The sequence below is a fragment of the Motacilla alba genome, chromosome 1 (genome assembly GCF_015832195.1).
Source record: "Motacilla alba alba isolate MOTALB_02 chromosome 1, Motacilla_alba_V1.0_pri, whole genome shotgun sequence".
NCBI lineage: Eukaryota > Metazoa > Chordata > Aves > Passeriformes > Motacillidae > Motacilla > Motacilla alba.
Window position 1 is genome coordinate 6,753,831 of NC_052016.1, and position 26,073 is coordinate 6,779,903.

The 26,073-nt window shown below is 40.5% G+C and overlaps 1 protein-coding gene across 16 annotated transcripts in view; it reads left to right on the plus strand.

The window, feature by feature from the left end:
• The first annotated feature begins 204 nt into the window (after positions 1 to 204).
• CASK (calcium/calmodulin dependent serine protein kinase) overlaps positions 205 to 26,073 on the plus strand; it is a 191,271-nt gene continuing 165,402 nt past the window's right edge. For all 16 annotated transcript variants that reach the window (XM_038145443.1, XM_038145469.1, XM_038145453.1 and 13 more), the window contains exon 1: positions 205 to 477. In XM_038145443.1, coding sequence (XP_038001371.1) covers positions 419 to 477 — 59 coding nt within the window. In that variant the 5' untranslated portion in view covers positions 205 to 418. The remainder of the gene's footprint in view (positions 478 to 26,073) is intronic.

Genomic DNA, 26,073 nt, shown 5'->3' on the forward strand with positions numbered 1-26,073 from the left:
ACTATTATCCTCCCTCCCGGCGCTCCCGCCCGCCCGGGAACGCGCGCCCCGCTCCCGCCCGGCGAGGGAGTGACCCGGCGCTGCCGCCCGCCCCGATCCCCTCCATGGCTCCCGCGCCGCCCCGCTGAGCCGGAGCCGCCCGCCGGGAGCCGCGGCTGAGCGCGGGAGGGAGGGAGGGGGCGGGAGGGGGGTGGGAGGCGGGGGCGCGGGGGGGTGCGACACGCGCGGGGAGCGGCGGCGGCCGCGGCAGGAGGAGCGGCAGGAGCGGGGAGTCCCGGCGCGGCCGCGGGAGCCCCGGGCGGGCGGGCGGCGCTGGGAGCGGCCGGGATTTACCGTGGTGGCGGTGGGCGCTGAGCGGCGGGGGAGCCGGGCGTCCCCGGGGCCGCCGCCTCTCGGGCTGAGCCCCCCCGCCCGGACCATGGCCGACGACGACGTGCTGTTCGAGGACGTGTACGAGCTCTGCGAGGTGATCGGCAAGTGAGTGCGGCGGGGAGCGGGCAGGGCAGGGCTGGGCGGGGGGAGCGCTGCCCCCGCGCCCCCCGCCCGCACCGGGCACGGGGATGCTCCGCCCGGGACCCACCTGAGTCGCCGCCGGCGGGTCCGTGCGGGGTCCGGGTCCCCCCCCGTGGCCGGTGCCCACCGTCCTCGTCACACGGGAGGCGGAAGGGGGAGAAGTGACCCCATGTTTCCTCAGCCACCATGATTAACCACCTCGCCATCGCTCAGCCTGGCTGCAGCGAGCGGCAACCACTTCCCACCCCTTTTCTTCTCCTCCCCCCCCCCCCCCCCCCCCCCCGATATCCCATTCCTGGCACACCCATCAAGGATTGCCTCTTGGGGAAGGGAGAGGGAAGATAGCTCTCCGTAGATCCACCTATTCACTGGGTGTCTGCATATTTGTGCGCCAGGTGTTGGGTTTTCCTCTTCTTTGCTGCATAATAACCGGCTTGGTAGTGGCGCTCGGGTAGTGCTCGGTTCTCGTCCAGATCCATCACTCTGGTTCGTGTGGAAATGGAGATGTACAAGGCAGGAGGAGTGCTTGGCCTTTTGAGTCTTATTATGCAACTGCTGTTAAACCGATGCTCGAGGCTTGTATGAAACCTGGGAGTTGAGGCAGCGGCTGCCGTTCCCCAGCTGCTGTTTCGGGTTACCGCTGTTGGATGAAAATGACAATTCGAGTCATCGAGATTATGCAGAGACTCCCCCAAATCAGATGGTGATAAAGAATTAAACCTGAACTCCATTCTCCCCTGCCCCCCATATTTCTGTGACTGCTCCGTTTTGAAACCCATTCTTTATTTCTTCACGATCTTTCAAGTATTTTCTGTAGTTGTGTCTGTGTTGCAAAAAGGACAGGAAAGATACAGTGGTACTGAGATTGCCTGATTTTCTGTGTGTCTGATTCCAAAGCTGAGATTGCTCTGCAAACCTTAGTAGTGACACTGTTCAGTGTGCTTGGAGTTTTTTGTTCGTGACAATGGATTTTATGAGAATAATTGAGCGTGTTTTGGTTATAAACAAAGAATGTTTCCTGCATGTATTCTCTTGCCCGCTCTCCACCCTGATGCTTTTCAGTGGATATGGAGTGCTGTCTGCTTTCAAAGCCAGGGCTAAAAATATTCCAGAATTAATCTTTTCTCGGGATTATGCTGAAACGCTGGTCTTGGACATAGCAGGTGGCTTTGTTGTCAGCAGAAGTTTTAGCACTCAGTTGTGTCGTTTCACAAGACACCGTGCTCCTAACACAACTTTTAAAAATATTAAGCTCCAAGGGCCTTGTTTGCCATCATAAATGGTATATGATTGCTTTAACTTGATGCTGTTGAGGAGCTTCTGTACGAGCAAAACTCTTGTTATTAAGGTGTTTTGAATACAATTTTTGGCACACTCCTTTCACAAGTGGTTTTATGCTAACCACTGCAGTTCACACTCGGATTTATTCCTGCCCGATTGCCATTAGGAGGAAGGTGCAGTGCTTATGCATGACCGCACACCCTTTCAGAGGATGGCTGATCGATTCACAGGGGGCCAGATGTTTGCACATCTCCACTGACTTTTCGTTCTGTGGCTGGAGAATTTCGAAGGGAGAGCTCTAAACCAGTGGATTAAGTGTTAGCTGCAGAAGTTCCACACGAGCTTTAGGTAGTGTAGAGAGTGTTGTGATGTAACTAGATCTAACAGATAAATATTGAATCACAGCAGCAGGATGATGCCAGGAGCACTGTAGCAAAAACAGGGTGTATCACTGAAAATAGCAGCAGTGGTGGTGTGAAGGGCTGATAGCTGGTTGTGATTACTCAGGTTTTTCCGCACAGATGTCAAGTCCATCCTCTAAAGAAAACCCAAACATTTAAAATATAAATACACAACTTTCATGTACAATTTATGAGTGGTATTCCTGTTTCTTTGCAATGCTACACATGTAAATTCCAAGGGACCAGAGGTGCAGCATCTTTATTTATCTTACAGATTCTGGGTACCACCTTGCCTGTCCATAAGAAACTTCAGGAAAGCTGCTGTAAATCTGCTTTGATTTGCTACATATGCATCTGACCAAACATCTTTCAGTGAAACATACACTAAATGTCTGCATGTCCCTGGGATTTGTTATTGATTGATACAGTGATTTAGTTCTTGCAGCTAGCACATCTGGCTCTGATTTGCATTTCGGACACATGAAATACTAAAATGTATAATTTATCTTTCCTAAATAGGTAGTTACCACTGTCACTTAGGGTAGTAAAAGGTATTTTCCTAAAGGGTGTGGGAAAGAGGTCTTTGCCTGTAAAATGTCTGAGCGTTTAGTCAAAGTTCTCATACAATTTACTAGAGAAATCAGGAGATACTTTCTTGGCTGACAGTAAACAGTCCGATTTGTTGAGGCATATTCTGATCTTTAGGATAAGCTTTAAACACTTCTAAATACAATAAACTGGTAAGACTGACTTTGAGTAAATGCAGCAATAATAGCTTTTGGTGAGGAACAGTTACAGGGTAATAGTAGATGAATGAATTGATGGGAATGACAATGATAAACTGTTTATTATGTGACATACAGTGTGTTTAAATTCTTCAAGCATGCATTTTTCATTTTTAAGGGGTGTGGGTGGAAAGAAAGGCCAGGAGAGAGAGAGAGAAATTCTAGTTCATGTTTTCATTAGAAAAAAATGTTAGGGGAAATCTTATTTTGCATATATTTCCAGTATACCTTTCCATTGCTGAAAGCTATATGAAAATACAAATTGGAATAACAATCCAAATTTCTCCTTGAACTTTTTAAAGTGGCATTTATGACACTAACATTAGTCATGTATTTTTACTTAACCAGTCGTGTTATGTTTGAGGTTACTGTCTCTTCAACTTGGCTGACACAAACATTCTTCAGAAAGAAATAAATTGGGGATTTCTTTATTAGCCTTCAAAAATGTGTTAACATATCTCAGGATAAGTGATAGTGATGAAAAATGCAAGTATGCCATTTTTTTTGTTGCTTGCTTCCAGGTGACTTTAAAGAGATTCTCCCTGTGCATTGGTTGAGAAGTACACAGTCTAAAATCTTTAAGGCTGTTCCTATGTGGATCAGACCATGTGTTTGATTGACAGCTCACACACAGTAGTGCAAAGTGTACTTGTTTATTTTTTATTAGAATTTTCATTTTAAATGCTTTCCGTAGTTTGTAAAACGTAGTGGGTGTAAAATTGAAACTTCTTGGCTCCTCATCCAAGGTGTGTGCAGACTGTTCTATCAGAGAAGCTCCACATACACATAGGAGAAGTTTTCTTTATGCCAGAGAGAGAATGCCTGTCTTCAGTAGTTGTTGAATCTAGAAGAGTGAGGCAAGGTTTTTATGATAGAGCCTTGTTCTGCAAGGACTTTATTTTAAATTATCTGGTTTTATGTTTCTGTATCTCTTAAGATCCATAGTAGTTTATGTTAGCATTAGAGGAGAACTATAAAGATTGTCTGGCCTTTCTAACAGTAGGACTTAAAATTTTTCCAAATGTTCGAGTTGTAAATACAGTGGGATAAAGATGATAGTCATTTATTTGTGTTTAAAAGGTCTGTGGTCACAATTGAAGTCATTAATCCTGGGGTGCATTAGGAAGAGCATGGCTGGCAGCTGGAGGGAGGGGATCCTGCCCCTCTGCTGAGCCCTGATGAGAATCACTGGGAGTGCCATGTCCAGCTCTGGGCTCCTCAGGACAGGACAGATGTGGAGCTGGAGTGGGTCCAGCAGAGGGTGACAAAGGTGATGGAGGGACTGGAGCATCTCACTGAGGACAGGCTGAGGGAGCTGGGCCTGTCCAGCCTCGAGAAAAGAGGGCAGAGAGGGGCCCTCATCCCTGTCTGTCAGTGTCTGCAGGGAGGGTCAGGGGATGGACCAGGCTCTGCTCCCTGGTTCCAGCAATGGGACAACCACTGATGGCCAGGAAGTTCCATATGAACATGAGGAAGAATTCCTCCACTGTGCAGTGACCAAGCACTGGAACTGATTGTCCAGAGAGAGTGTGAAGTCTCCCTCACTGGAGATATTCTGGAACCATCTGGGCACAATCCTGGGATGACCCTGCTTGAGCAGGGAAGTGGGACCAGATGACCCATGGTGGTCCCTTCCAGCCTGATCCATTCTGTGATATTAACATTCACTTAAACTGTACATTTTTGTAATTTTCTTCTTCTGTTTGTGGGCTGTATTTGTGGGCTGTGCCATCGTTGTTGTGTGTGTAGTTGTGCAGTTGTTGGCATTTCCAGTACCCAAGGGTACCATGATGTTTGGTGCTAACGCTGTCAGAGCTTCCAGGATGTTCTCTGCGAACTTGGTTAAGGCTAATCCTCTTCTGCGCTGCACGTGTGAGGATTTTAGTTTGTTGTCATCCCTCTTTGCTCTGTGATGGGATGAATCTCTCTGCTCGGGCTCTTCCATCTAGTAAAGAGTAGTTAAAGGGCAAGAGCCAGCAGGCATTGCTCCCTTCTCCCTTCTCCTTCCAGACTGCCAACACAGCTGGAACACCACAGATGTGAGTTGAGGATGCAACGCTGTGGGACAGGGTTTTATTTGTTTGTTTGGGTTTTTTTTCATTAAAATTTGAAGGCCTCTAGCCCTCTGAAGTCAGAGAGGGGTGGTGGTTGCAATTCCATCCTAAGCTCTTACCTGGAGTTGGAGGTGCTTTAGATTTATGCCTCAGTCTGGGAGTGTTCAGGAAGAGGATGACAGAGCTCGTGGATTCCTTGTCCAAGAAATACTTAGAACTTTTAATAATTTTAATTATTGTGGTAACAAAACTGTGTAGGGGTATTTTGATGGTTTCAGTGGTATTGTTTTTCATTATTGCCTCCATTTTCACTCACAGGAATTAGAGTGCTGTTGACTGAAACATATTTTTACTCTAGTACACTGTGGAGATTTTGCATTTCCTATAAAACCAATGCAAATAACTGATGGGTGTAATTAATGAGAAATCAAAAGGAAATGTGAAACGACTGTAGTATGTACTCACTGTTTGTAAAGGGGGGGAAGGGAACTTCTTTGGGGTATGGCAACTGATTTGTCTAGTTTAGCTTTTGAGTTTTTTAGTGCTGTTTGAAACTCTCATTCTTGGCTGTTGTCTGTTACAGTACTTAAGAGTAACATTATAATAAATATTTGATTTAAGCATGAGGTCATGATGTGCATTTCTTTAGGAAAATAGTGGTTGATTATTTGTAGTGTATAATTGCTAGAGTATATCCATCCTTAGGTAAGTTATTCTGCTATGGATTTTAGCTGTAGCAGTGACCCATTTCTACTTAAGAGGCTCTGCCTACTTAAGAGAAGCAGCTGAACACAGAATAGAATGAACAAACCTGGTTGCAGAGTAGAGTTCAACTGCTACTCTTTATTTGTATGGCTTTTCCTAATATTGATAACAAGCAGCACTCTTGTGTACCTCCTTCTTGAGGAAGAATTCCTTCATGGAAAGGGTTGCTAAGCATTGGGATGAGCTGCCTGGTGGGTGGAGGAGTCACCATCCCTGGAGCTGTTCATGAGATGACTGGATGTGGCACTCAGTGCCATCCATGGTTGAGTTGACAGGGTGGTGATCATTCAGAGGTTGGAGCTGATGATCTTGGGGTTTTTTTTCTAACATAAATTATTCTGTGATTCTTATAATGTGAACAAGACAGCTGTAGTGATTGGGAAGTTGAGGATTGCTTAAGAGGAGAGTTTGGAGGAACGTGATCTGGGAAAATACAAGCTGAGAAAGATTGTGCAGGGGCTTTGCAAATATGTTTATGTGTTTAAACACCCGAGAGAAGGAAGCCTCGAAAATCAACAAATCTGAGCAAACTAGTCCTGTGTAATTTCAGCCTGAAAGTTTGAAGATTTTAGACCAATTCACTACTGAGATTCTGGATCAGATGTTTGTGAGAAGTTGTGGGATGAAAAAAATGACCTTGACTTGAAGATTCGCTAAGTTAGGAGTTTGATATTTTTATTAAAATAGTAAGGATATATAAAAAGCTTCAGAAAAATGGGGGCCACGCTTCAGGACCCAAGTGATTCTTGATTCAATCTTCTGAATTTCTATTCAAACATAGTACTTAAGACAAAATGCTCTAGGATAAAGACATATTAGGGAAAGAAGAGAGACACATTTTATGTCAACAGCCACTCACCTACTTAGCCCTCTTTCTGATACATACACTGTGCTTTTTTATAATCTTTTATACAGGTGTCACTACTATGAAAGGTAATCAAGCATTATTAACCTCAGTATGATGTTTCCAGAGATCACTTCTCAGAAACTTGTAGTCATATTAAATGTGTCATCTAAAGAAGGATGACTCCAGAAATGAGTGGTTGTTATAAGTAGGTATTTCGTGCCGAATTGTGGAATTGATAAAAATAACTCTTATGAATGGAGTACTTTTTTTTTAATATGCAGCATGACTATCAGCATGGCCAGAACTATCATCCCTACCTGTTAAAAAAATTTGACTTACCTCTTGAGATAGTGTTGTAATCAGCTATTCCCACCAAAAGAACCCCGACAAACTTTTATTTTCCTTGCCTACATCAGATAAGTGTGTAAGAGGATACCTTGATAAGGCATCTAAAGCATGGGAAGAGAGTGCCTTGGGTTCAGCATGGCTGTAAACTGAACTGTGTTTTGTGTGCCAAGTTAGTACCTTCTCTTTATGAACTTTTGCTGCATTCAGGATGGGTTGCAGTGTTCCTTGGGAGGTGTCTGTTGGTGCAAGGAATGCTGCCCTTGTTGGAAACAGCATTTCTCAGCAAAACTGTGGCTTTTCAGTTACTTTTGTGTTGCTGGGTGTTTAAGCTCTCTTTTACCAGTATCTTTTTTTGGACATGAAAACAGTGAAATAAGGTTTGAAAAATTTTTGGAGCTTGACCATAAAAGACCTTTACATTGTAATAAGGGTTTATTTTTTCACTTCAGTTTGTACGAGAAGCAAAGTCTTTCCAGAGGTATTACTAAAACCTTTTACAGGATAAATTTAGGACTAAAAGGACTATTGCCTAATGCATTCTCACAGGACAAAATTGAATGTACCTTGGTTGACAAGTGCCTTGCTCTTTTACTTTCATCACTTTTTTTCTAGAATAGGATAAGCAGGGGTAGCCAGCAAGTTAGTCTATATGTTCTGTCTTTTGTTGCAGTGTTTGAGGTGCAGTGGGGCTGTGCTTCCCTTCCAGGCTTAGGATTTGTCAGAATTCTTGTGTTATCAATATTTTGCCAATTTCTGTATTGACTTAAATTTCTCAGAAGTCAGTAGTTAGAACATGTTTTCAGTGCCTGAAAACATTAATAGTTGATGCATAGTTCTTACAAACTCACAAAGTTCATTGTCTGTTTAAGAAATTCTGAATATTTGCCTTCCACCAGGGATTCTAAGTAGCATTTGGTTGAATAGATTTTTACTTGGCTCCTTCACCTGTTTCTTTGGCTACCCAGTGGGAGGTCACTGCTTGCAGCTACTCTGATTTCATTTTTAACTAACATCTCCCTTTTCTTTTCTGGATTATGTGGACATAAGCAGTTATTCCTAGCATTTAATATTGAGTAAGTTTCCTAGGATATGCGAACTAAGAAAGTTCAACAAAACTTTCCTCTGAACAAACTTTTTAGAAGTAAAAGCTGGGGTGTACAAGCATTTACAGTGGTTCAAAATGTGTTCTGTTCAGTTGTTTGGAAGCACTTTAAGACAAGTTGCAAAACTAGTTTTATCTTATCAAAGTGTCAGTTCTGCTGCAGCTGAGATTAAGAAACCCTTAGAGTTTCAAAGTGTGCCTTTCCTAGGAACACGTTATTCTAGGGTAACCCGTGACTTCAAATAAATTCAGTTACCAGAGTTTGGAAGGTAGTTGACTTTTGGGAATTATTTATCCAAAGATCACTAGGAGTATGGAAGGAAGTCTTAACTGTGGAGAGGTTGAGGCTTCTCAGGTACAGTCTTTTAAGATATTCAGAAGTTCATGAAATCTTTTTCTAAGTGTCTTGTTATATGGGTCTGTGAAGTAGACATAATGCCACCAAAAGCAAAAAAAAAAAACAAAAAAAACCCAAAAAACCACCACAAACCAAAAAACCCTAAAGAACTTCTCCTAAAAGAAAGTTCAGCTTGTCCTGGCCATCTCAGAACTTAGGCATGTTCCTCTACCTCCTTTTTTCTCCCACTTTCATTTTGGGGAGAGGGTCTACGAGTGAAACCTTTGGCTGTGTCCTTGATGTTCCAGTTTAGAGAAGGCAGCCAAAGGAGTGTGTTACTGCTTTACTTCCACCCTGCTCCAGGGAAATCCTGATAATCCAAATGGAGTTGTCAGCTGCCCACTTTCTCCTTTTCTTTTTTTTCTTGGCTCCAGATGTTACTCCTGATACTGAACAGAGGGGAACATTTCTGAACTGTGGGAAAGCACTCATTTACACTCAATTAGAGGGATCAATACACCTGTAAATGGAAGGGATAGTGAAGAAGCAAGTGAGGTAATCTTATCTCCCTTCTTCAAACCACTCCTCCACCCCCCTCCTTTTGGATAGGAGAATATGATAGAGGAGGTGGGAATAAGGTGGCCTGTGAAGATGGCAAACAATTTAGGGAATTATATTATTAAGTGATATGATCCTTTCTACATCAGTAGCGATCCAAGCTAGTAATTTTTCCTGGAAAAGAGCTTTGTGGAGCTCTTTTTTTTGCCAGGGTTGAAGTTGAATGCAGCAGCAGCAGACAGGTTGTGTTTGGATGGGTTTAGAGAAGAGACCTGTCTGCTCAGCACTGGTCTGGCTGCATGCAGAGCAGGAACCAGGATAGGAATTAAGGTGAAATCCTGCACCTTTGTGATCCTGCAGCCTCAGCAAGTACATCATAATTCATGGAGGAGAGCTGTGACAAGTTGTAGCTGTGCTGGAGGTTGTGTAAACATGGCAGTGGTACCCTTTCTCCTCTTTGTGCCCTGTGTGAGGAGCGTGTGAGGACATCTTGGTGACAGGAGCTGAATGAAGTTTGCTGCTGCTGGAAGGAGGAGGCGTTGCTCTCGGAGATCTTGCTCTCTTTATGTGCCCCTAGTGATCCACCCTTCCCCTGTGCCAACTCCCATATTCACCTGGTCTGTGTGAGCCAGGTGTGCTACAGAAATGCTCACTTGCTGGGTGGCTTTCCTGCTGTTCTCACTGGCTTGACCAGACCCACAGTGCAGTCAGGGCTTGCTCAAGGTAGAAGACTCAGGGATGGAGAGAGATAAAGTGTGCAGGCACCTTTTCCCTCTTCTCACCTTTGGCAACAGTGAACTACTAAGACCATATCATAAAATGCTTTGTTAGTTTTTTGGTTTTTTTTTTTTAAGTATGTTTGGCTTTTTTTGTATAATCAGGAAGTTAGCTTCCAAACCCTTTTCTGCAATAATCCAGACAATGGTAAGGAAAGGGCAAGAAAAAAGGGGAACAGATTACTTTCTTTGAGGGAAAAGGAAATGTTCCAAATTAACATGCAATTATTAACACACACACACATGAGCTGTTTTTATGTTATTAATTTGTTTTTTCCTTCTTCCTATACACATATTCCTATTCCCTGTAATTAAAACCAAGCACTAACTTTACATCAGGACCTCACTTCATCCAGGATTTTAATTGGTGACACAGCCAATTAAAATTAGGAAGTCAACTGAGTCTGGGATTTTTATTTGTTGAATATTTGAATTAATTCTTTGAAGTATATTAGCTTCTGACATGGTTGGATGTTCTTCAAATGTGCATGTGCCTTGTTGGGTCCTTCAGAACTTAAAATGTTCACAGTTGAGTGTATTCTGAACAGCAGGCGTGCTTTGATGTTTGTGGGTAATTCTGATCTTTATAGAAACCAAATCTGTTACTTCTGGTTCTGGTGTGATTGTGTGCAAAAGCTCTGATAGCATATTTAGGAATGTTGAAAAAATTCAAAACCAAAGTTTTCCCGAGCCACCTATTTTCAGATTTTGTTTTGCTTTAAACTTAAATGTGAAATGTATTGTATTGATCAAGAACTTGTTTCAGTTAAAATGTCTGCCTGTCAGTTTGTTTTTGTTGGGTTTTTGTTTCCAGTCTTTTTAGAAAAAGTTCTGTCTTATTGTATCTGGATCAAGTTTAGATTGAAAAGTACCAACTTCCATTTACAGAAAACACTGTTTTCCTTTCTACAGCCCCCCCCAAACTAGAAGTAACCTTTTTCTTAGTGTGTTTCTGCAAGTATCTTAACTCCAGACCTTTACAGACATGAAAGGAACAAAAGGGACTTTCAAAACTGAAGGTCAGACAGAAATGTGTTTCTCAGTTAGAGCTATTAGATTAAGATTATTTTTCTTACTTTTTCCTTTCTGGAAAAAGCAGTTATCTGTTGGCCGAGTTTCTCGGATGTTCAGCCCTTGAGGTTCAATTATCTTTAAAAGCAAAAAGTAAACAGGGTGCTTAAAATATTAGAAGTTCTTTCCCTAATCTTAGATCTCAAGTGTGTCAATTTTTTTTATCAGCTGCAGGCACTTGTAATTGTAAAGTATTAAAAACTTCATAGCTGCTGTTGAGATACACTTTGAGGATACTTCCTCAGCTCTTGCAGATGAATCTTACTTGGATTCTTAGTTTGAAGTTTTCAAAAGTTTGAGTTGTCTGTTTGCTGTGTTGATAAGAGGTGTTTTCAAATAGATTGCTGACTGTGGAGTTGTTTTGTGTTGTGTGCTTAAAATACTTAAAATTTGCTCAGAACAGGGACTGGGAATCAGATTTTTGCTTTATGAAGATGATCATCATGGATGCTTCGTTTCCCCTCTTAGTGGGTCTGGTGATTTTTAAATGATTCCAGAAAACATCAGCTGGGAATGTTAAGAATACATTGATTCTTGTGTTTTCTAGTCTGGTGAGTGCTTTTGCAGGCACTCTGTGTTAGGGAAGGATTTTAATTTGGGTGTCCTGATTTTGGGAGGATTGCTCCAAGCACTGATGATGCAGTGGCATGGACTGACAAGTTCTGAGAACATGTCCCAGTAGCAGCGAGGCAAAATCCACAGCAGAACTGTTGGTTTGGGTATTCTCCATGCTGGTGAGCTACAGTGTCTCTTGAGATGGTGCTTTTCAATGTCTAGGATCATTTAGGTGTTGTGTTCAACAGCAAATTCAGAAGTATAATTTGAAATTATTCTCAGGGATGCAGTTAAGCAGAAAGGTGAGGTCACTCTGTGAAACGTCTGTGATTCTTTCCCTGAATGTTCGTTGTGTTTCACAATGGGACTTAGTTTCTCGTATTGCCAATGTATTTTTTAAAAATTTAAAGTGCCCCAGAAAACTAATTTGGGAAATTCTCTTCTCAAAACCCAAACTATATCCAGCTTCTCAGTATTTGTTATAGCTGCAAAGTCAAGGAAGAGTGTAAGAATAATACCCTCCTGAAATATGGTTTCAGATATATGGCTGGAACATTCTGAAATCAGCGGTGACTTGTGAGAATATTGATGCATGTTAGAACTTAAACATGTGTATTTTGCTGAAAGCTGCTTTAAAATGCTTTTTCCCATATGTGCTAAAAATTGATCTGTGAAGTTTTTGCATTTAAAAATAGAGCCTTACAGTGGTTTGTAGCTGTTCTTACTTGCAAAAAAAAAAGGTTTCCTTTTTTGTCACTGTTTGAAAAAGGAAAAAAAAGGCAACTTGAAATGTTTACCATTTGGACAAAGCTGTAAGAATTACTGAGAACTTTCCTTTTCATTTAACTTTTCCTTTTACACTCAGATGCTAGCTTGAGACTTTGCTGCCATCTCTAGTTTCTTGATGAAATTTATCTTGAGCTGCTCTTTGGTCCTGCATTTTCATCTGTATTCTTAAGAAGACAGATTTTGGCTGGATTTCATGACTGCTGTTAGAATAATTTGTTTTGTAAAGCTTGTATCAGTGAGGAAAATAGCTGTCCCCTGTGGTTTTTTCCCCTGAGAATACATTAGGGATTTTTTTTAAGGAGAAATATCTTGTATTCTTAATATTTTGTATTCTTCTTTGTTTTACCTTCAGATACAGCTTTAGTTAATAAGCCAACTTCCTGCATTTTTTGCTCTCATTTTGTCTGTTAAAATTTGTAAGTCAGGCTCCTGTTACTGTATTTACTGTGATAAAGAGTATATTCTGTTGGTTGGTTATTGAATATAGAACAGTTTTGGGGTTTGCTGGTCTCTCTGGTCTCTTCAGTACCAGCATTTTACTTCCAGTTTGAGTGTCAATATACCTGAATGGTTTTTAAATATTTCTTTGCCTGTTTTCCATCTTTCAGCATTTCTTTTATAATGTGACACTCCTTGGTAGCTCTGCCAAAGCTTCATTCTGGATTTTTTTTCCCTGCGTTGCCTCTTATTTCTTTTCCTATCAATAACAACTTTTCCTAACAACTTGTATATGAAGTTTTACATAGAGTATTCTGGCTTAGACTGAGATCTCCTTCAGTTTTCTTCAGTCTCATTGGGCTCCCAGCAGACTGTAGGATGGCTGTCAGTCAGAATTTTGCTCCCATGGAAACTGGCTTGCAGCAAAATCAAGCTGCAGTTTCAGTGTCTGAAACCTGAGCTAACAAAAGGTTTCTCAGAGTTATGAGAACCTTTGAAAAAGTGTCATCGTTTTACAGTTTTATCTTTGACTCTCCAGCCAACTGAGACTGTAGTGTTGAGACCTGTGTTTGTTTTCTGTTGAGGGAGTGGTACAGGGTAACCTGTTCTGTTACTGTCTCTAAGTCCTGATGACAGTTCAGGTATTTAATGTGACTTTTTTTTTTTTTTTGGTTGGTTGGGTTGGGTTTTTTCCCCTGTAATAGCTGTAAAAGCTGGAGAGGTAAGTGCTTTTCTTTTCACAGGTTGACTTGGCCTCTGCAATGTGGAAAAAGTAAAGTTGTGTGGCTTCTCTGCTTCTGTCTAGAATTCAAGAGGTGGTTCTCTGCTGTGGAATTGTGTTCCTGTGAGCATGTGTGGAAGAAGGAAGTTTATCTGATCTCTTCTCACCAGGAGGAAATAAGATCTTGGCCTACTTGTCTTAGCAACCATTCTTCTGTACCCAGTCAGTTTCTGGGAAATTAAGGGCTTTTCAGCAGCAACACCTATAAAACAAGTGTTTTATACCCAATAAGTACAAACCTGCTCCACTCTTTCATGTATGGTCTAACTAGCAGAGAGTCCTTTTTGTATTCTTCACATTTTCTGCTTTATCTAATCTCTCTGATTTTGCAGGGATTTGATCCTCAAAAAATCATTAAAAAATGCTGCTTTTTTTTTTCCCTTGCTGCTTTCTTTAGGCTGATGCTGTCTTACAGGATAACTCCTGAAATCTCAGGAAAACTTACATACCTATTGCTCAAGTTAAAGGACTTCCAGAAATACAAATCTCCAAGAGAAATGAGAAAGTTGTCTCTTCAAAGTCTGAAGCATGTCTTGTGCAGGAGTTCATGTTTTGTGGCAAATGTTGCACCAATAAACTCATTGGAAGAGTTGTGTGATCCTGCCCTGTTAGTATGTCAGAGCTGATACCAATACTGTATGTTGGGTTGGGTTTTTTTTTTTTTTAATTTATCCACATGTAAATAGGCTGGTAAAATGCTTCATTTTTTTTTTGCCCATTCTCCTTCACTCCTAGCAAACATAAATACATAAATATTACCTTCTATCCTATGAGCTTAAATGCTCTTTGGAAATGTGTTGTTTATAAAGCTTCAGAAAATATGCTGTTCTTTAATGATGTGCAAAAATCTTTAATCAGCATTCCTTTGAGTGGCTCAAATGCACAGAGGTGTGCCAAGTCCAAAATCACATTTGACTGAGTGCTAATTAAGTAATTTCACTTTTTTTCCAGTTAAGACCCTGCAAATTGTGGAAAACCCCAGTTTTTTTGTCTGCTTTAATGGATGGGAGCTGAGTTGTTACAGCCAGAATCAGGAGCACATTGTTGATCCTGGCATGCTTACTGCCTGCAGTAGGAGGGAGAAAGAGTACAGTGTGGATCTGATGTGAAAGTATCCTCTATTTTTGTGGTTGTTGTTTTGTTCCCCAAGTAGTTCCAGATGTTTTCAGTCCTCCCTAGTCCTGTTTCTCAGTACAGCATGTTGTATGTTACTCCTCCTTTTTAACAGGTAGTTCGGGAAGGGCTGCTGTTCAGTATTAGTGAGCTAGTAATCAACAAGGTAAATATGCTAGTGTGGTTTGGAATGATCCAGTGTCCAAAATTCCCAGTATGTTTATGAATGTTTGGTGCTATTCAGAGTGGACTGAAAAATGTCTGCGTTCAGCTTCTCAGTGTTATGTTGAAGGTGAGTTGCTAATTAAAATTGATAAGCATATGCTCTTTTACCAGTTAAAATGGTTTCTTGATTTAGGTTCTTGAGAAAATGTGCCTAGTAGTAGAGATTCTGACTATAGTCAGATAGTTCTCATAAAACAGTTTATTTAATTTGTAGTCCATGTTAGTTTATGTAAACAGTTGGTAATGTTTATGCAGTGTATGAAAATCCTACGGCTTTCTGTAGGCAATTCTGTAAAATGGGAATTATCTCCTTGTGAGGAAGTTGACAGCAAGTAGTAGAAAATAGTCACAATATCAATATCACGGCTTGAGTTTATCTTCGTCTTGTCCAGAAAGGAGTTTCTGTGCAGGTGTTCACTTTCAAAGCTTTTTATGTAGTAAAATGTATACAATGAAGTTCTTAAAAATCTCCAGAAAATCTTATCAAGCAGTGTTCCTTGAGATGTGTTTCTCCCCCTTTTTGTCATTTTTGTTCATGTTCTTGCTCTTTTGGGTGGCTTAACTAGACTGATGAAAAAAATCAGGATTAAAAAGTGTCTTTCTCCCCTCACCCATTTCATAGGTTTCCCACGCAGTCATTCTCTTCAGGGACTATGGCCACTTTTCCAACTACAATGCAATTACTCTTAAAACTTTAATCTTCACCTGGATAGGAATTGGGGAGCAATGGAAGCCATGAAAACAGTTAAACCAGGAAACAAATTTATCAGAAAGGAGATTACATGCCTGTATCTTAGGAAGGAAAGCACAGATTATACTTTTTTCTTTTTTTTTTAATCTCCTAGACAAATATTTTCTCCTTCTCAGTGGATTGATTATGTGTAATTGTCATGTGATGGAAAACATTAGTGGGAGAAGGGACCTGTCAGTGATGCTGCCTTAGTGGTACTTGGAATCTTGTTTGTCACAGAGGGGTATCACATGGGTAACACAATTATCTATACCTTGAGTGCCACGTGTAGAAATTCATTTGTTGAGAACCAGACTAGCACCTTTCTTGAATGATCCAAAGGAAAAAAAAAAAAACCAAAAACAAACATGTAAAGGAGGGTGAGGAGGTCATTAGCAGTTCTGAATATACATATTTTTTAAGGGCTTTTAGTTTGGCATAGTATTCGTCCAGCTTGTGTTCTAAGTCAGATTTGGACTAAACCCTTGAGAATACAGCAATTGTTTTAAAGCTTTGTTTAGGCAGACACCTGCAGAAAGGACAAGACTGTAAAGATGCAATTTTCTAGCCATGTGAAGGGAGTCCTTTTCTCCTTAAGAAATGAAATGAGCGAACAGTTGGTAATAATGGATCTTGTAAGTGTGGCTCAACCCAAGTGCTGACACCCTGGACGTACAATTGAACTGTGACATCTGTGAACTATCTAAAACGATTTCTAGATACCTTATAGCACTCTTTCATAGATTGTTTTCATTCTGGTTTTGGCCATATGATCTGGTTTTGGCTATGGCAGTTGGTGTTGAGTAAGATTTCCATAATAAGTTGGGGGGTGGGAATCACCCTCTTGGTGTTTGGAGAGAACAGATCCAAGGTATACAGAAGACTGTATTTATTTTGCATTCCAAGTCTACACCCAGAAGGAAGAGAAGAAGAAGCAAGATCTGAATCTCAAGAGATGTGCACTTTTGCTTTAGTCTTTTCAGTTGAACTTTAACCTAAAAATGGGGGAGCTTTGATTGCTCAGTCTGTAGTATGTGTTTGCATTGAGAATCAGGAATGGGATCTCCATTTGTAGGGGTAGTTAAGGTGGCAGCTCTTGCTGCTTCTCACTTGCATGTGGAGAGAAAAAGCAGATAACTGTGGCCATCATTCTTCCTGGTTCTGTCACTGGGTCTTCAGATAGGAGTAAATCAGAGTTGTTTTTTTGCAAGGTAGGGTAGAATTGAAATGAATGCTTGAACAAACTGATGAAAGAAAACCTTGCTTAGCTGTTGCAAGTCCTTATTTTAATTAGTACATTCAATTCTGAAATATCACCTAAGCTTACCCAAGAGAGTTTTATAATAGGCTGGTAAGTGTCTGTGGGGGCAAAAACGGGTTTGTTCATTTGCTTATTTTCAAAGCACATGCATAGCATAATTTTCAGTATATTAAGGGAGAAGACCTGAGTTTTATACAAACTGCTTGGCCATAAATCCTTCCTTTTAGCATTCAGCCTTATTCCAGCTGGGAAGGTTCATGTGGAACAGCCTTGAAACTTTTTTTTACTTCTTGTTGCTGTACTGAAGCTGCATCTGCGCCAAAGGCTGTGGCAGATTTATCATCTCTTGCCATGTCTATAGAAGTCTTTCACCACCAGTCACAGTGTGTATTTCAGTTGTCTTTTGCCAGTTTTTCATTGCTAGGACTGAGCCTCATCTGCACCCAGATTTGAGGCAGGTAAATGCATTTACTGTAGCATCTGCAAGCCTTTTTTCTTTTGCCTTCTACTGTTGTTGTTATTATTGTTATTATTATTGTTGTTGTTATTATTGCTATTGTTATAGAGATAGCTGGATGTTATGTTTTGTGAGAATTTGGTTTAGTTCCATTACTGGAGCTTCCCCCCCTTGACTTGTCTTCAGGTCTCAACAATACTTAACACTGTCAGATACCTTACATCAGGAAAAGTAATATATGCTCAGAGAAAACTACTTGCTGAAATATTTTCATGCTGCTCTGTCCAGGCTAAAGATGTCATTTTTTGCTTTTTTTGGACCTATCACTCATACTGAGCTGCCAAGTTTTATCTTAATTAGTATTTTGCCATTGCTGCTTTAAGATGAATAAAGCGATTATGTTTTTCCAAATATCCCCAGTGCAGATGTTTTTGGAACATATTCACATCTCTTATGGGTTATTACACATAAAAGCAAATTAAAAGTTTGAGCTTTTATATTCTGACAAGCTGAAGGGATACTTATCTGTGGTTTAATGGCGTTGAGTTAGTCATTGGGCTTTTTGTCCTGGTAGCAGTAAAAAGGCAGTTTCTAGGGATGAAGTTCTGTGGGGTTTCACCCCCGGATTGGGATGACCCCGAAAGATGGAAAAGTCCCTCCTCCAACCCGTGCCTTCGAAGAAAGACTCAGTAGTCTTCTGTTGTCTGTTCTCAAGGTTGTTTATTGTTGGTTATCTACAAGATTCTTCTCCTGAACTGCTGTGGCCCGTTCAGCAGCTCAGACAAAGGCACACTGCCCTCCCAGGGGGCTGGTGCCATCTTTTATACCATATATTATGTACTACATGTTTATACCTTTCCCCCAATACCTACTATCTATATTGAATGGTGACTTTCTACTCTAAACCAATCTCTGAGTGCCAACATCACCAAAGACATGGAGGCTAGGAAGGAGAAAGAAAGAGGACAGGGCACACCCAAGTCCCTCCATCTTAGATCTCCTGACCCCCATGTACAAAACTTGGACCCCTGTGTACAAGGCTTAAAACCCCCCTGGACAGCACTCAGAAATCCTTCCCTTTACTTCGTGACTACTTCTACTACAATATCTAAACTTTTGTGACTTCTTGTTCTTCCTGCAAAGTTGGTAAACTGTTCCATGGGTCAGATTCAAAGCCACAGGGGTCTCTGGTTGCATGCCAGGGTCTCAGATGCTTTTGACCTGGGTCTGGAACGTCCGAGAATGTCTGTGGGACATTCTGAGTTCCGACAAAGTTCTACATTAAAAAAAAAACCAACAGCTTTATGTTTCTGCAATGTCATTTCATTCTTTTCCCCCCTCAGAATTAGCTTTTGTCATATAATGTGCCTGCTAAAGTCATTAGTGAGTTCCAGCCACTGCTTTGGTCAAAGAAGAATCTCCATCTGTGTATTAAATGGAATTGATTCAGGGCTGTGTTTAGACCAAAAGTTTTGCCCAAATTCTACCTGGAGAAGCCTGGCAGAGCCTTGGCTGTAGGTTGTGGTTACTTTGTAAATGTTCTGGTGTCTTTATATACTTATTTAAAGCTTCCTATGTACCGTAATTTCACATTGTGTTGAAAAGAATCGATAGTTACATTCTGGAGCAGTCAGGCAGATATAGTGCTCTACAATCCAGCTGTTCTAGCTGGGTGATTCTGTACCCAAAAATACACAATTCTACAGGTAGTGGGGAATTTAGGTTGTGTTCTTGCCTGTGAAGGAAACTTGCATTTTACAGGTTGGAGCTTCTAATTCTGTTTATTCATCTTGTTCCATGCTGCTCTAAGGAAGAGCACTTCAGTCCATTAAAGTGTGATGTTCTCCGTCTGGCTGTGTGTGTACAGTTCTTCTCCTGAATGCTGGTTTTTGGTTTGGTGTTTTGGAATTTTTTTTTTTCTTTGAAGAGTCAGTTTGGTTTATTAATTTTTCCAGGTGAACTGTTTTTTGTGCAATAATAATAGGTTTAGCTTGTATAAAAAGATATAAGGTATATCATAACAAAAGTAGTAGAGGGAAAAATTGAAGAATGTCGTTGAGGGTCATAAAGAGAGCTTTAACAAATGCAGAAAAAATGGTAGGAAAAGGAAGAAGAATAAATGCCAATATTTAAAGAAAACTGACCTAGAATTCTGTGAAATTGATTATAGTTGCATTTTAATCCAACATACAAAACTTTTGTAAGGAGGATTAATACAAAGAAATGAACACTGTAAAAAAGCAGAAGCAAAAGTGTTCTAGAGCATACAAGTGTAAAAACCCCTTTGTTTTCTCAGTAAGAATTACTGTATTAAAATATTTTATTGAAAAGGTATGAAAAAGCAGTTATTGGTAGAGACAATACATTGGAAAAATAATAATTCTAGAAGTTCCTGCAGCAGCTTTTTAATATGTGACTGACTCATTGTTTATGTGTGTTTGGTAAGTGAAGGACTTCAAGGTTTAGGGCTTCTGTAACAATCTGTGGAAAATCTACATCTTTTGTTTAAAAACTGAAACCTAATTTAAAAAAATATATAAATTCTCAGTGCTTTGCCTTTTCTCTTTTTTTTCTGTTATTCCTGAAGGGGAGGGAGCCGGAATCATTAAAATCCTGGCTAAGGGGATTTTTGAAAGCATGTTTTTAAATCTGAGCATGGTCCAGCCTGCTTCTGCTGATGCTGCAGGATGAGAAAGAAGTGGAACAGGAGTTGGAATAGGAAGCTGCTGAGAGAAAGAAAGATTCCTACTGAGGGTGACTGTGGGAGGAGGAGAGAGGAAAAAAGATGAGTAAAGTAGGTTCATAGGAAGGAAAAAGGAGCAGAATTTGAGAAGTGAAATTGAACAAACAACCAGAGGAGATCTTGTGATTGCCAGCCTGCAAGGACAGAGTGGGTTGAGAGAGGGAAAAGCAGCAGCAAGCAGAAATTGATTTACTGGTTAATAGCAGAATATTTGTAAAGGTTAGAGGGAAAACATCCCAGATGAGCTAAAGGTTGTGGAAAAGACACAGCTGGTGCTGGAGAAGAGGGCAGAGGAATGGAAGTGAGAATCATGAAAGGCAGGATTAGGATTAGTGAGGTGATAATCAAACACGAGAGGGACTATTTTAGCAAAGCAGAGTATGCAGAAGGGCACAAAGACTGATTCATGAGTAGGGATGGAATGTTTGACAAGGTTATTGCCATCAAGTCTTCAGCATTCAGTGGCTTTTAAATTGAATGTTATTTAATTGCAGTGATTTATTTCTTTATTTGTGTGCCATTTAGCCAGAAGAGCAAAGAGAGTAGAGACTCTAGTATGTTAAAATAAGATATGAACAAAAATGTTGACTTCAGAAAACTGTACTAAGCTGAATCATGGGATGATTGTGTGTGGTAATAGTTGATTGTTGTCAGCCATCTCAAGTTATATTTTCACTGTTTCTTTATCCTTATATTTTAACTGATTAAATTACTCCTGCTAAATCTTCATTCTTGCTCTTCCCTTGTCTCCAGCGCTTGTGGCGCAGCTCCCTTCATTTTAAATAAATTAGGTTAATTTAAATGTTTCAAAAATTCTGTGATGTTAGCCTAGCTCATTCTGGCTAAAGCAGGTTAGGGAACAATGGCAGGAATCCCAAGGTGAGGGATGGAATCGTGTTCATCTCCAGTAGAGGAAACTGCACTTGGTTATAGCTCTGTGTGACAGCTCTCTGCCAGCTTGGATCCTGTTTGCGTGCACTGTACTGCAGCTGTCTTGTAACACATAGAAATTCTCAATTTAGCAAAAGTCATTTGGGCCTTTTTTTTTTTATTAATACAAACTTGCTAACATTATATGAAGACATTATTGGCACGACCGATCTTGAAGACATTCACTGGACAAAATTTGTCAACTCATGCTCAGTTGACAGTCTTATTTTTAGACAGTGTAGAAAATATATAAGAATTTTTTACCTCTTGACAGACTTTTCTTAAAATCTTGCTGTCAGAGCAGACCTTTCCTTTGTTTATTTAGTTTGCTTGGGGTTTGGTGGTTTTTTGGGGTTTTTTTTTTTGGTATTTTGAGGTGAGGATTTATGGGGTGGTTTGGTTTTTTTTGGTCTCCTGAAGTTGAATGATCAATGTATTCTCTATTAACATCAAAATTCTGAGTCCTGTGGATTTCATGTATCTACCTACTGGTACTTCTTCTGTCTTTCTTCTGAAAGAGTAAGTTTCTCCACTTTTTGAAATTCTTAGTATTTTGTTTTTCGTTAACATTTCCACATGACGCATGTAAGTCATCGGTTTAAAAAAAAATAATCCTGCTAGCATTGCAAACTGAAAAATTATCCAGGGCCACTTAGTAAGTGTGACTTTTAAAATTAGCAAGTGTGCCACTTTCTTCATTTCCTGTGATGTGCAGTGTGAACACTGTAACCAGACGGGTTTTTTAAATCTAGTGTCTAGACTTGGATGAGTTGCACAGGAATCAGCATAGGGCTGATTCCTTGTATCCTGATTTCCTGTATCCTCTCATCACAGTGTTCCTGAGTCAGGGTGGGATTGTACAAGGTCAGCAACAGACAGAATTCACCTTCAGCTGCTTTTGGCATCTTACAAAGAGTTGATTAAATGTTCCTGGAAGGATGTTGCCATGTAGAAATACTTATTTTACAAACATAAATCTGAAAATTACCTTTTGAACCACTGCTTTTCTGTAAAAGAACCTTTTGTATAGACATAATAAAAAATAGCCCTTGCTGATATAGTATTTTTGTATAGCGGCTTACCAGAAATCAGGCATTGTAATTTTACATTTCCTTCTTAGAAATGTGCAAGATACTGTGATGCCATTCAGCTTTCCATGTCTCTATAGAATTGTGTGGTGCTCTTATCTGTCACTGAAAAAGAAGATTCCAGTGTATGGATGTAGTCAGAAGATGGGGTTTTGTGTCAATCAGACAGTTATTTATATTCAGTCAACAATAGAAAATGGTGCTCTGTCCCTCCTCCCTGCAGATTTTTTCTGTCTTTTATGCTGCTGGAAAGAAGCAGGTCATTGTCACCTCTGCCTCAGACTAATAAGGCTGGAGATGCTTAATGTATTGTATAGTAAAAAATGCAGTGCAAACTCTCTTGCTGCTGGCCTCTTTGTGTCTGAAGATTTATGGGTGGGAAAAAAAAAGAATATCCCTTTAAACCTTTTTTGCTGTTGCAGGTTTCTCTCCTGTATAGTGACCCATCATTCCAGAGGCAGTAGAGTGGATAAATAAGACTTGTGATGCATTGTTGCTTGGGCAAAACAAAACAAAAAAAAAAAAAAAAAGCTTGAGGACTCAGATAAATGAATGAAGTTTTGGAAATAAATGAGTTATGCCATGCATGATCACTATGTGTGTGCTGTTGGACCAAAGCAAAGAGCTTGGCTGTGTATTCCTGAGAACCTCTTAGCTGTTGAAAGATTAGTGCCAGCTAGTCCTTTACACTTCCTCTTCTCTAGGCTACACAAGTTCATTTTCCTCAGCTTGCCCTCATGGAACAAATGTTTGAAATTTAATTGGACAATTGATTTGTCAGTTGTTTTCAGGGATCTTTGGTCCTTACTCACAGCTGGCGCATCTTTCTTTTTCCCCTATGGAAGAAGAAATTATGGTAGATAAAGAGAAAGCAAAGGATATTGTCTCTCTAGACTTCAGAGGGGTGTTTGAAAATGTGTCCCTTAAAATTCTTGGAGAGAATAAAGGAGTAGGGGCTGGTTGAGCACACAGTGAGGAGGATTGAACAGGGTGCTTATTGGTGGCACAAAGTCCACCTGGAGGCCAGAAACCATCGTTGTACCCCAGGGGTCAGTATTGGGGGCAGTGCTCTTCAGCACGCTCAGTAATGGTCTGGGTGATGGGACCGTCTGCTCCTCAGCAGCTTTGCTGATGGCGCCAGACTGGGACCAGTGGTTGGTACCTCAGAGGGTTGTGGTGCCACCCAGGGAGTCCCTGGCAGGCTGGAGCAGTGGGCTGGCAGGAGCCTCATGCAATCCCACAAGGATAAGTGTGGAAGGTGCTGCACGTGGGGAGGAACAACCCCAGGAACCAGAAGGGCTGCAGGGAGTGTCTGCAGGACAATCTGTGCTGGTGGCCAACAAGGTGAACACCAACTAGCCATGAGCCCTTGTGATAAAAAAGGGGACAGTGGCATCCTGGGCTGCCTTAGGAGTAGTGTCACCAGGAGGCTGAGGGAGGTGAGAGGAGCAATGTGCACACTCTGAAACATGACTGAAGGTGAGGAAACATTGGGGTTTTTATTGGGAGGATGACTGAGCACTGTCGCAGATTGCTCAGAGGGTTGTTGAGTCTCCATCCCTGGAGATGGTTCCTGGCAGCTCACTGGGTGTGGCCCTGCTTGATGAAGAGGGATGGGCCAGATGACCTCCAGAGTTTCCCTCCAACCTCAACCATTCTCTTATTCTGTGTAGATGATTTAGAGAAACATTGCTCCTGGTTTTTATAAGGTCTGGGACAAGTTTCTCAGCAGGAGGCTGAAGCATTGAGTTTTTAATTGGATGCAGCCACGGTTTGCGTGTGGCAGCTGCTTTTGATGTTTCTGCGGTGGAATGGCCTCTGTACTTCATTCAATATCTTGCAGTTTATAAAAGCAGTGGGAATGGGATGCACAATTCTACATGCTCAGATTTGCTGAGATCAGAAGTATGTTGAAAATCAGGCTGTAATATACCTTCAAGTTTGTCATCTTAAGTTGGAGCTTTCATTTAGTACTAAAAGTTATTAGATGGCACTTCAGACATCACATCCTTCTAAACCTGGGGGCCGTACACAACTTCCAAAACATTTGGAAACATTTCTTAGGATGTCTCAGTTCTTAATTGCTGCCTCATGCACTATGTGTATATGGCAATGCTTTCTCCCACAGTGTGGTGCTATTGTGTTTAACTCTGTAAAGCTGGTAACAACTGGAATAAATCATTCTTTAAAAGGGTACAAGACAATAAAGCTGCAGCTAACAAGGATCCTAATGTTTTCTTCCTTTTGAACACCACATTCCAGTTAACATTTCTTGTAGAAGCTTTGAGAATGGACGAGGTTTGCATGGAGTTATGTGCTAGTAAATGTAATTATTTTTAAAGTTTTAATCGCTTCTTAGCCTCCTCTAATTCTGCATTGTAAAGAGAAAAGCAAAAAATTGAATGTTTTTCAAAGCTTGTGTTTCACTGCATCCATCACAGAAACATAAATGAACATGCATGTTCCTCTTGGTTTTCCATGTGGACTTCTCTCAGGAAGGGAGATAACAGCAGCAGGTAAAACACCTGGGTACAAGGTAGCTTTTCCACTAAAATCTCTGCTAAATTAATGTAGACATTTGACTAGATCTCTGGACCACCATTGCACAACTAGAAGTAAATAGTCTTCTACATAGGAGTGGAAAAAGATGAGCTTAACTTAAAACCATTATATAATCATGGAGTGATTTCCCCTTTCCTCCTCTTCAAATGGTAGTGAAATTTAAACTGAAATGTTAAACCAGGGAACCAGGGGGATATTACACACAGATACACCTCACACTGAAATCAGGTGTAAAAAAAGGTCATCATTAATTGTTTTATTTCCTGTAACAAAATGTGCCCAGCTGCTTGCAGTTTATGGTTTGTTCTGCTTGTTCTTTTCTGTTTTCTTTTTCTCTTTTTTTTTTTTTTTAAGACTTAATTGTGACTCAGGAATTTGTGTTTCCTAAGAGGAAGTTGTTTCTTTTGACTGAATTACACTAATGTGTCCATGAATGATTCTTAGAGCTTTGTTTGCCTTTCTGGCACACACTTCAAGTACCTTATTTTTCACTTGATTGCATAAAATGAGTTCAGATTATTTTTCTTTCTTTTTAAAAATCTGATCATCACATTCTGCTTTTTTCGAGTTGCATCCTTCTACCTCCAGTGATACCTGTGCAGCAGTAATGTTTACTCTTCTCTGTTTTAGCCACGTGGGTCTGTGATTTTAAGCCTCTCTCCTGTTACTGAGACCTAGTGCCAAAGACCAAAATTAGCTTATTTAAATCCAGTTACAAAAAGGTATTAGCTCTTGAATTTGTCTTGCTGATTTAGTATGCACATATAGGCATATACTTGAAGGTGATGTAATGAAAGACTTGTTTGCTGTGATTGTTGGGGTTCAGGAGGTCCTTTAATGCAGCAATATTCTGCAGTTATTAAAGGTGTGAAAAGCTTTCAGGGGTAGTGTTGCTAACAACCTTAACAGGGTGTTGCTTAAGCTTTAAAGTGTTTTGAAGAAACTGAAGCCTATGCAGTTATTTTTAAGCTATTGCATCTTAAATAAACAAATCTTCAAATAACTGTTAAATAGGCTAATGAGACTTATCTGGCCTTCACCATGTTTATGCTATAAATAGATCTAAAGCTAGTCCTTGGCAGCAGGCCCCTTAACAGGCTTGTGAGTGCTTTACAGCCTGACCTGTGTGTCTGGGGACCCACCTGGTGAGTAAGATCACTTTTTAAAGGGACCTTTTTTCAGTGGTGAAAGTAAATAAGAAAAGATGTAAAATTTTTTAGTCATGGGAAAAGAGGGAGGAGGATGAATCCATCTCGTGATTTTAGCTCTTAAAATCTTCAGGAGTTAGCAGCATGCCTTAGTAATTAGTTGGATAAATTCATTGTCAAATATCCAGGGAGTGTTCAGCCCTTCTCTGAGTGTACCATGCTTCACCCATCACAATTGATATAATTTATAATTTCCTCAGTGATTAAAAAAAGATGTAAATATAAATTGATATGTAAAAGAGCACAAAGGATCACCTGTTTCAGACTTGCAGCTCCAGAAGAGTAAATGTAAAATACCTTTTCCATAGTTAAATTATACTTGAACTTCTGTGGTAATTGGAACAAATGTCCTCAA